The 12,287-nt window shown below is 43.6% G+C and overlaps 1 protein-coding gene across 1 annotated transcript; it reads left to right on the top strand.

The window, feature by feature from the left end:
• Positions 1-3,882: 3,882 nt before the first annotated feature.
• LOC110534827 (olfactory receptor 1-like) lies at positions 3,883-11,989 on the top strand. Its single transcript, XM_036934546.1, has 6 exons — positions 3,883-4,105; positions 5,273-5,450; positions 6,353-6,455; positions 9,902-10,105; positions 10,875-11,004; positions 11,206-11,989. The coding sequence occupies exons 1-6, from the start codon at positions 3,883-3,885 to the stop codon at positions 11,367-11,369; spliced, it is 1,002 nt and encodes a 333-aa protein (XP_036790441.1). The 3' UTR covers positions 11,370-11,989.
• The last annotated feature ends 298 nt before the right edge of the window (positions 11,990-12,287 follow it).

Raw genomic sequence — 12,287 nt, 5'->3', positions numbered from 1 at the left:
TGTTCACATTACACATTATACCGTGTTCACATTACACCGTGTTCACATTACACTGTGTTCACATTACACATTACACCATGTTCACATTACACCGTGTTCACATTACACATTACACCGTGTTCACATTACACATTACACCGTGTTCACATTACACCGTGTTCACATTACACTGTATCACATTACACATTACACCATGTTCACATTACACCGTGTTCACATTACACATTACACCGTGTTCACATTACACCGTGTTCACATTGCACATTACACCATGTTCACATTACACATTACACTGTGTTCACATTACACTGTGTTCACATTACACTGTGTTCACATTACACCGTTTTCACATTACACTGTGTTCACATTACACTGTGTTCACATTACACATTACACTGTGTTCACATTACACCGTGTTCACATTACACCGTGTTCACATTACACCGTGTTCACATTACACATTACACCGTGTTCACATTACACTGTGTTCACATTACACTGTGTTCACATTACACATTACACCGTGTTCACATTACACATTACACCGTGTTCACATTACACTGTGTTCACATTACACTGTGTTCACATTACACATTACACTGTGTTCACATTACACATTACACCGTGTTCACATTACACTGTGTTCACATTACACTGTGTTCACACTACACATTACACCGTGTTCACATTACACTTTACACTGTGTTCACATTACACATTACACTGTGTTTACATTACATATTACACCGTGTTCACATTACACATTACACCATGTTCACATTACACCGTGTTCACATTACACCATGTTCACATTACACTGTGTTCACATTACACCATGTTCACATTACACCGTGTTCACATTACACCGTGTTCACATTACACATTACACTGTGTTCACATTACACTGTATTCACATTACACCGCGTTCACATTACGCCGTGTTCACATTACACCGTGTTCACATTACACATTACACAGTGTTCACATTACACCATGTTCACATTACACCATGTTCACATTACACCGTGTTCACATTACACTGTGTTCACATTACACATTACACTGTGTTCACATTACACTGTGTTCACATTACACTGTGTTCACATTACACATTACACTGTGTTCACATTACACATTACACCGTGTTCACATTACACTGTGTTCACATTACACTGTGTTCACATTACACTGTGTTCACATTACACTGTGTTCACATTACACCGTGTTCACATTACACTGTGTTCACATTACACTGTGTTCACATTACACATTACACAGTGTTCACATTACACATTACACCGTGTTTACATTACACATTACACTGTGCTCACATTACATCGTGTTCACATTACACCGTGTTCACATTACACCGTGTTCACATTACACATTACACCGTGTTCACATTACACCGTGTTCACATTACACATTACACCGTGTTCACATTACACTGTGTTCACATTACACATTACACCGTGTTCACATTACACTGTGTTCACATTACACTGTGTTCACATTACACATTACACCGTGTTCACATTACACATTACACCGTGTTCACATTACACTGTGCTCACATTACACTGTGTTCACATTACACATTACACTGTGTTCACATTACACATTACACCGTGTTCACATTACACTGTGTTCACATTACACTGTGTTCACACTACACATTACACCGTGTTCACATTACACTTTACACAGTGATCACATTACACATTACACTGTGTTTACATTACATATTACACCGTGTTCACATTACACATTACACCATGTTCACATTACACCGTGTTCACATTACACCGTGTTCACATTACACTGTGTTCACATTACACCATGTTCACATTACACCGTGTTCACATTACACCGTGTTCACATTACACATTACACTGTGTTCACATTACACTGTATTCACATTACACCGCGTTCACATTACACCGTGTTCACATTACACCGTGTTCACATTACACATTACACAGTGTTCACATTACACATTACACTGTGTTCACATTACACCATGTTCACATTACACCATGTTCACATTACACCGTGTTTACATTACACTGTGTTCACATTACACATTACACTGTGTTCACATTACACTGTGTTCACATTACACTGTGTTCACATTACACATTACACTGTGTTCACATTACACATTACACCGTCTTCACATTACACTGTGTTCACATTACACTGTGTTCACACTACACATTACACCGTGTTCACATTACACATTACACTGTGTTCACATTACACATTACACTGTGTTTACATTACATATTACACCGTGTTCACATTACACATTACACCATGTTCACATTACACCGTGTTCACATTACACCATGTTCACATTACACTGTGTTCACATTACACCATGTTCACATTACACCGTGTTCACATTACACCGTGTTCACATTACACATTACACTGTGTTCACATTACACTGTATTCACATTACACCGCGTTCACATTACACCGTGTTCACATTACACCGTGTTCACATTACACATTACACAGTGTTCACATTACACATTACACTGTGTTCACATTACACCATGTTCACATTACACCATGTTCACATTACACTGTGTTCACATTACACATTACACTGTGTTCACATTACACTGTGTTCACATTACACTGTGTTCACATTACACATTACACTGTGTTCACATTACACATTACACCATGTTCACATTACACCGTGTTCACATTACACATTACACCGTGTTCACATTACACCATGTTCACATTACACATTACACCGTGTTCACATTACACCATGTTCACATTACACATTACACCGTGTTCACATTACACCATGTTCACATTACACATTACACCGTGTTCACATTACACCATGTTCACATTACACCATGTTCACATTACACATTACACCGTGTTCACATTACACCGTGTTCACATTACACTGTGTTCACATTACACATTACACCGTGTTCACATTACACCGTGTTCACATTACACTGTGTTCACATTACACTGTGTTCACATTACACAGTGTTCACATTACACCATGTTCACATTACACCGTGTTCACATTACACTGTGTTCACATTACACATTACACCGTGTTCACATTACACCGTGTTCACATTACACTGTGTTCACATTACACTGTGTTCACATTACACAGTGTTCACATTACACCATGTTCACATTACACCGTGTTCACATTACACCGTGTTCACATTACACTGTGTTCACATTACACATTACACTGTGTTCACATTACACCGTGTTCACATTACACCGTGTTCACATTAAAACTGTGTTCACATTACACCATGTTCACATTACACCGTGTTCACATTACACCATATCTGTTTAGATAGAGAAGACTTGCCCAGCCCTAGAGAGGGATGGCCAGGGATATCTGTGAGGGACATGAGTGGAGTAACAACAGTGACATCAGCAGAGGGCAGGTTTTTTATTGGCTGTTGGCTGTCCTGTCAAAAGAGCATGCTGGGTATAAGGCTGGGAGGTACAGAACGGGACACAGCACACACCTCTGGGGGCTCTGGTTGGGAGGGAGGTAAGGATGGAGAGATGTAGACTGGCTCTTTATATTTGTGTCACTTCATGTATGTTGCATGGGAGGTAAGGATGGAGAGAGATCAAACAGGGTCTTCAACATCCCTCTCCCTCACTCTTTCCCTCTCTCTCTCTCTCTCTCTCTCTCTCTCTCTCTCTCTCTCTCTCTCTCTCTCTCTCTCTCCTGCAGCTGAAACTATTTTAGATGAGTAATTAACCATTTCAGGACCGGCTTTAGTGTCTCTATCTTTCATGTATGAGAGGTTTTCTCTCTGATTTTGTCTCTCCCCATCCCCCCCACCCCCACACCTTCCCCAATACAGTATGTTTGAGGTAGATGAGAACTACACACGTGTGTCAGAGTTTGTGATCGTGGGCTTCCCGGGGCTCCATCCATCCTTCTTCCAGTTGGTGGCCTGGTTCTTCTTCTGCGTCTATGTGACCACGGTGGTGGGGAACTTCCTGCTGGTGGTGCTGTTTGCCCTGGAGCACAGCCTGCAGAAACCCATGTACATTATCATGCTCAGCCTGGCTCTGTCAGATATAGGTAAGATACTCAGCCTGGTTCTGTCAGATATAGGTAAGATACTCAGCCTGGTTCTGTCAGATATAGGTAAGATACTCAGCCTGGCTCTGTCAGATATTGGTCATATACTCAGCCTGGTTCTGTCAGATATAGGTAAGATACTCAGCCTGGTTCTGTCAGATATAGGTAAGATACTCAGCCTGGCTCTGTCAGATATTGGTCATATACTCAGCCTGGTTCTGTCAGATATAGGTAAGATACTCAGCCTGGTTCTGTCAGATATAGGAGTCATGTTAGAATGTCTGTTCTTTTTAAATGTGAACTCTGTCTTGCTCCTTCCTTCCCCAATGTGACTGCTGAGGGAGTATAAATGTGTCTCGCTGGGCACAGACATCAATGAGAGAGGCGAGCTCATGAGAGAAAGAGTGTGCTGTTAAAATGTGTCCCAATACCTGCCTCCTTTAATCACGTGGAGAGTCCCTCTCTGTCGTCACAGTCATCTACAAATGTGTTATTTTTAATCAGTGATTACTCCCATCCATTGAAGGTAATGAGAATTTTAACAGGGTCGCTGTGTCTATTTTCCCTCTTAGAGTCAGTGGCTACAACTCTAGGTCCCGAGTGTTTCCACAGGAGGGGTGTTTGCACGTTGATAATCCGATACTGGTGGAACAACGGGAGGATCTCCTTCCCTACCTGTCTGTGTCTCAATAGTCTAATGTGGTCTCCTCCACCCTCCCTCCTCCTCTCCCCATCCCACCTCTCCTTCCCCCTCCTTTCCACTTCCCACCACTCCTCCTCCCTCCTCTCCCCTTCCCACCTCTCCTTCCCCCTCCTCACCCCTTCCCACCTCTCCTTCCCTCTCCTCCACCCTTCCCACCTCTCCTCCTCCCTCCTCCACCCTTCCCACCTCTCCTTCTCCCTCCTCTCCCCTTCCCACCTCTCCTTCCCCCTCCTCTCCCCTTCCCACCTCTCCTTCCCCCTCCTCTCCCCTTCCCACCTCTCCTTCCCTCTCCTCTCCCCTTCCCACCTCTCCTTCCCCCTCCTCACCCCTTCCCACCTCTCCTTCCCTCTCCTCTCCCCTTCCCATCTCTCCTTCCCCCTCCTCTCCCCTTCCCACCTCTCCTTCCCCCTCCTCCACCCTTCCCACCTCTCCTTCCCTCTCCTCTCCCCTTCCCACCTCTCCAGGTTTTGCCACAGTGGCCCTTCCCAATCTGATAGCTCGGTGGTGGTGGAACGACGGGAGGATCTCCTTCCATACCTGTATGTTCCAGGAACAAATGATCCACTATTTTGGAACGCTCAACTCTCTCATTATGTTGACCATGGCTATGGACCGGTACCTGGCAATATGTCACCCTCTCAGGTAACATAGATCTATATAACCCTAAACCTAACTCTCTCATTATGATGACCATGGCTAAGGACCGGTACCTGGCAATATGTCACCCTCTCAGGTAACATAGATCTATATTAAGGCAGCACCCCACACCTCTCTGATTCAGAGGGTTAAATGCAGAAGACACATTTCAGTTGATTGCATTCAGTTGTACAACTGACTAGGTATCCCCTAATCCCCCTACCCCTAACCTTAACCCTCTCATCATGATAACCATGGCTATGGGCCGGTACCTGGCTATCAGGTAACAACAACAATATCTCATTAATATGAGTTATGATGTCATTGATGAAAAATACATACAAGTGAAATGGGAGAATTAATTATTTTTTTGGTCCTCTCCCCCATCCCTCTTTCTTTCCCTCTTCTTCTCTCCCCATCTCACCATCCCTCTCTCTCCCCCTCTTCTTCTCTCCCCCATACCTTCCTCTTCCCCATCTCACTCTCTTCTTCTCTCCCCATCTCACTCTCTCATCTTCTCTCCCCCTCTCCCCATCCCTCTCTCACTTTCTCTCTTCTTCTCTCCCCCATACCTTCCTCTTCCCCATCTCACTCTCATCTTCTCTCCCCCTCTCACCATCCCTCTCTCTCCCCCTCTTCTTCTCTCCCCCATACCTTCCTCTTCCCCATCTCACTCTCTTCTTCTCTCCCCATCTCACTCTCATCTTCTCTCCCCCTCTCACCATCCCTCTCTCTCCCCGTCTTCTTCTCTCCCCCGTACCTTCCTCTTCCCCATCTCACTCTCTCATCTTCTCTCCCCCTCTCCCCCTCTCCCCATCCCTCTCTCTCTCTCTCTCTCTCTCTCTCTCTTCTTCTCTCCCCAATACCTCCTATCTCTCTCCCTCTGTCCCCTGCTCTCTCCTCTCCAGATATCCTATGTTGATGACCAACCGGACAATGAGTGGTCTAACAGTCTTTTCCTGGATATCAGCCCAAGTGGCACCTGGCATCGTCACCATAGACTTCAGCAGGGTACTGTCATGATATTGATGGCTTGGTTGTTTTATGCATGTGTGCCACTATTAGGGAAACTAGATTTAGTCTCCAAATGAATTTCACATAAATGAACAATTGTTGTCTCTCAAATACATCGCTACAGTTTTGTTGGATAGCTAGCTAGAGAATTTCAGCCACATTAGCATGGACGTAACATCAGTCAAAACATCTCAAAACATAGAATAGAAAATAGAAAACCTAGAATTATTGTTGCTGAATCTCTGATTGTTCAGAATCACAACACCGAATGGACTCTGCCTCATCGATGCGAGCGTCCCAGGGGAGGATGGGCCTATGAGCTCTGTCAGACATAGTCAGACCTATAATTATTGTTGCTGAATCTCTGATTGTTCAGAATCACAACACCGAATGGACTCTGCCTCATCGATGCGAGCGTCCCAGGGGAGGGAGTTGTTCCTTCAATCAATCAATCAATCAATCATTCAATCAATCAATCAATCAATCGTTCAATCAATCATTCAATCAATCAATCAATCATTCAATCAATCAATCAATCAATCGTTCAATCAATCATTCAATCAATCAATCAATCAATCAATCATTCAATCAATCAATCAATCAATCGTTCAATCAATCATTCAATCAATCAATCAATCATTCAATCAATCAATCAATCATTCAATCAATCAATCAATCAATCAAACGTATTTGTACTTTTTTTTGCAGTGTTACATAGATGGAAGTAAGCTGTCCTTGAACCAGTCTTGATATGTTCGTCAAAAGAGAGATCAGGGTCCAGAGTAACGCCGAGGTCCTTCACAGTTTTATTTGATATGACTGTACAACCATCAAGATTCATTGTCAGATTCAACAGAAGTTCTCTTTGTTTCTTGGGACCTAGAACTAGCATCTCTGTTTTGTCCAAGTTTAAAACTTTTACATTTGCTGCCATCCACTAACTTACAGGCTTCCAGGGAGGGCAATTTTGGGGCTTCACCATGTTTCATCGAAATGTACAACTGTGTGTCGTCCGAATAGGAGTGAAAGTTAACATTATGTTTCCAAATGACATCACCAAGAAGTAAACTATGAGGTGAAAACAATAGTGGTCCTAAAACGGAGCTTTGATGAACACTGAAATACACAGTTGATTTGTCAGAGGACAAACCATTCACAGAGACAAACTGATATCTTTCCGACAGATAAGATCTAAACCAGGCCAGAACTTGTCCATGTAGACCAATTTGGGTATCCAATCTCTCCAAACGAATGTGGTGATTGATGGTATCAAAAGCAGCACTAAGGTCTTGGAGCACGAGGACAGATGCAGAGCCTCGGTCTGACACCATTAAATGGTCATTTACCACCATCACAAGTGCAGTCTCAGTGCTATGATGGTGTCTAAAACCAGACTGAAACATTTCGTATACATTGTTTGTCTTCAGGAAGACAGTGAATTAGGAATTGGAGATTTGATATAGGCCGATAGTTTTTTATATTTTCTGGGTCAAGGTTTGGCTATTTCAAGAGAGGCTTTATTACTGCCACTTTTAGTGAGTTTGATACACATCCGGTGGATAGAGAGCAGTTTATTATGTTCAACATAGGAGGGCCAAGAACAGGAAGCAGCGCTTTCAGTAGTTTAGTTGAAATAGGGTCCAGTATGCAGCTTGAAGGTTTAGAGGCCATGATTATTTTTATCATTGTGTCAAGAGATATAGTACTATAACACTTGAGTGTCTCCCTTGGTCCTAGGTCCTGGCAGTGTTGTGCAGACTCAGGACAAATGAGCTTTGGAGAAATACGCAGATTTAAAGAGGAGTCCGTAATTTGCTGTCTAATGATCATCATCTTTTTCCTCAAAGAAGTTCATCAATTTATCACTGCTGAAGTGAAAGCCATCCTCTCTTGGGGAATGCTGCTATTTAGTTAGCTTTGCGACAGTACCAAAAAACCATTTTGGATTGTTCTTATTTTCCTCAATTAAGTTGGAAAAATAGGATGATGGAGCAGCAGTGAGGGCTCTTCGATACTGCACCAAGCTAGACGGAAGACTTCCAGTTTGGTGGAGCTCCATTTTCGGTCAAATTTTCTGGAACCTTGCTTCAGAGCACGGTTATTTTCTGTATACCAGGGAGCTAGTTTCTTATGACAAATGTTTTTTGGTTTTAGGGGTGCGACTGCATCTAGGGTATTGGGGAAGGTTAAATTGAGTTCCTCAGTTAAGTGGTTAATTGATTGTTGTTCTCTGGCGTCCTTGGTAGGTGGAGGGAGTCTGGAAGGGCATCTAGGAATCTTTGGGTTGTCAGAGAATTTATAGCACGACTTTTGATGTTCCTTGGTTGGGGTCTGAGCAGATTCTTTGTTGCAATTGCAAACGTAATAAAATGGTGGTCCGATAGTCCAGGATTATGAGGAAAAACATTAAGATCCACGACATTTATTCCATGGGACAAAACTAGGTCCAGAGTATGACTGTGACAGTGAGTAGGTCCGGAGACATGTTGGACAAAACCCACTGAGTCGATGATGGCTCCGAAAGCCTTTTGGAGTGGGTCTGTGGACTTTTTCACGTGAATATTGAAGTTTTTTTTTTGTCAATTGAAATTTGCTATCGTGAATGTTAGCAACACCTCCGCGATGCGCGGGGGATACGGTCACTAGTGTAACCAGGAGGCGAGGCCTCATTTAACACAGTAAATTCATCAGGCTTAAGCCATGTCTCAGTCAGCCTGCTGCCTGCCTGCACCCTATCTCATTGTGGAGCTAGGGGAGTTAGAGCCCTGTCTATGTTCGTAGATAAGATGAGAGCACCCCTCCAGCTAGGATGGAGTCCGTCACTCCTCAGCAGGTCAGGCTTGGTCCTGTTTGTGGGTGAGTCCCAGAGAGAAGGCCAATTATCTACATATTCTATATTTTGGGAGGGGCAGAAAACAGTTTTCAACCAGCGATTGAGTTGTGAGACTCTGCTGTAGAGCTCATCACTCCCCCTAACTGGGAGGGGGCCAGAGACAATTACTCGATGCCGACACATCTTTCTAGCTGATTTACACGCAGAAGCTATGTTGCACTTGGTGAACTCTGACTGTTTAATCCTAACATCGTTGGTGCCGACGTGGATAACAATATCTCTATACTCTCTACACTCGCCAGTTTTAGCTTTAGCCAGCACCATCTTCAGATTAGCCTTAACGTTGGTAGCCCTGCCCCCTGGAAAACAGTGTATGATCGCTGCATGATTCGTTTTAAGTCTAATACTGCAGGTAATGTAGTCGCCAATGACTAAGGTTTTCAATTTGTCAGAGCTAATGGTGAGAGGCTTCGGTGTCTCAGACACGGTACCGGGAGGAGTAGAGACCAGAGAAGGCGTTGCGTTGACCTGATCTTTAGAACCTACGGTGCACTTTGGGATCTGGGCCGGGTTGACATTGACAATGACTTTGTTTGTTTTTATCTCCCAGAAAGTGTCATTCTGTGGTCCCAACCATATCCTCCATGCCTACTGTGATGCTATAGCACTGACTAGGCTGTCCTGTTCCAACATGGTGGCGATCAATAATAGCTCCTATGGGCTGGCCATGTTTGTCCTCCTCGTCCCCCTCTCCCTTATCATCTTCTCCTACATCAGCATCATCGTCACCGTGATGCGCATGGCCAACGCACAGGTCAGATACAGTGTGTGTGGAAGGTGGGGCTGGATGTGTATGGGTTGGAGGGGGGGGGGGGGGTCTCTGCCTGTGTCCCTAATTCCAACTACTCTGTCCTAAACCTTACCCCTAACCCTAGCCCATTCCGCTAACCCTAACCCATAACCCACTGCATCTCTCCGTCCTAACCCTAACCCACTACATCTCTCTGTCCTAACCCACTACATCTCTCTGTCCTAACCCTAACCCACTACATCTCTCTGTCCTAACCCACTACATCTCTCTGTCCTAACCCACTACATCTCTCTGTCCTAACCCTAACCCACTATATATCTCTGTCCTAACCCACTACATCTCTCTGTCCTAACCCTAACCCACCATATCTCTCTGTCCTAACCCACTATATATCTCTGTCCTAACCCCTAACCCACTGTGTCTCTCTGCCCTAACCCTAACCCACCGGGTCTCTCTGCCCTAAACCTAACCCACCGGGTCTCTCTGCCCTAACCCTAACCCACTGCATATCTCTGCCCTAACCCTAACCCACCGGGTCTCTCTGCCCTAACCCTAACCCACTATATCTCTCTGCCCTAACCCTAAACCACCATATCTCTCTGTCCTAACCCTAACCCACTGCATATCTCTGCCCTAACCCTAACCCACCGGGTCTCTCTGCCCTAGCCCTAACCCACCGGGTCTCTCTGTCCTAACCCTAACCCACTGCATATCTCTGTCCTAACCCTAACCCACTGAGCGATTTTCTCCAACTTTCTCCTCTCTATCCCAGGGCAGACGGAAAACCTTCTCTACCTGTGGTACTCAGGGATGTCTCATTCTTATCTACTACATCCCCCGCTTCATAGTCTACTCCACGCCCTACATGCCCAACCTGACAATTACCCCTGATCTCCGCGTCGGCCTCAGCCTCATCTGTAGGTAAGTAGACCACAGATTAGAGAGGTGCGCCATGTTTCTAGGGTTGGGGAAAAGGGCAGAATACCCATTTACGTTAGAATCAAAAGGACAATAAACCTGCTCCAGGGGTGTGTTAGTGTTTCTCAAGGGGGGTTGTATAAAGGAAAAAATATTTGTTTTGACAAAGTCAACTTGTTCTGAAGTGGTCCTTCTATTCTACAGCCTGTTCCCCCCGGTGGCCAACCCGTTCATCTACTGTTTCAGGACCAAGGAGATCAAAACCATCCTGGGGCGATGGAGACAGCGTTGGGGGAATAGCCGGACTGAACCGCGTAAACCCAACACTGTGGCTGTTATCACGAGATGAGATACCACACACTGAGGGTTATTACAGGTTATAATACAAGTAGGATAGCCATCCTGGGGTGCTGGGGACAGGGCTGGAAGAACAACATTCTGCCTGTCATCAATAGATGAGGGGTTAGGTTATAACCTGTTCATTCAGAGATATAACGTGTTATTTCAGGGTAATAACCTGTTCATTCAGAGATATAACATGTTATTTCAGGGTAATAACCTGTTCATTCAGAGATATAACATGTTATTTCAGGGTAATAACCTGTTCATTCAGAGATATAACGTGTTATTTCAGGGTAATAACCTGTTCATTCAGAGATATAACATGTTATTTCAGGGTAATAACCTGTTCATTCAGAGATATAACATGTTATTTCAGGGTAATAACCTGTTCATTCAGAGATATAACATGTTATTTCAGGGTTATAACAGGTTATGAATATAACAGACAACTCAAAACTGTAGCTGTTATCACTAGACGAGACTCACACACACACGTGGTTCTGTATCATTGTATAAAAATATATGTCTGTTTCATCTTTAAAATATGACTTGCGTCGTCTACTGAGTGGTCTCGTTGCTGGATGTGATGGAGAGATGGCACTTGACATTCTGAAAATGGCATTTATTTGTATTTTATAGTATCATAACAAACAGTAAATAAAAAAAATTAAAAGCCAGTTAATTTGTGCTGTCTGATTAACTCTCAACCAGTATGGATAATGTGTAATAAACAGAGGATAATGTATAATAAACAGAGGATAATGTATGATAAACAGATAATAATGTCTGCTAAACAGAGGATAATGAGTTATAAACTGGGGATAATGTATAATAAACAGAGGATAATGTATGATAAACAGATGATAATGTATGATAAACAGATGATAATGTATAATGAACCGATGATAATGTATGATAAACAGAG

This window comes from Oncorhynchus mykiss, chromosome 10 (genome assembly GCF_013265735.2).
Source record: "Oncorhynchus mykiss isolate Arlee chromosome 10, USDA_OmykA_1.1, whole genome shotgun sequence".
NCBI lineage: Eukaryota > Metazoa > Chordata > Actinopteri > Salmoniformes > Salmonidae > Oncorhynchus > Oncorhynchus mykiss.
The sequence above is the reverse complement of the archived record's forward strand: the minus strand, read 5'-3'. Positions and strand labels throughout refer to the sequence as shown.

What these genes read in the sequence shown, in the direction of transcription:
- LOC110534827 (XM_036934546.1), top strand. Translation starts at nt 3,883, where the DNA reads ATGTTTGAGGTAGATGAGAACTACACACGTGTGTCAGAGTTTGTGATC. An exon ending in CCTGGCTCTGTCAGATATAG is followed by an intron (nt 4,106 to 5,272) that starts GTAAGATACTCA and finishes CCACCTCTCCAG; the next exon opens with GTTTTGCCACAGTGGCCCTT. An exon ending in TGCGCATGGCCAACGCACAG is followed by an intron (nt 10,106 to 10,874) that starts GTCAGATACAGT and finishes TCTCTATCCCAG; the next exon opens with GGCAGACGGAAAACCTTCTC.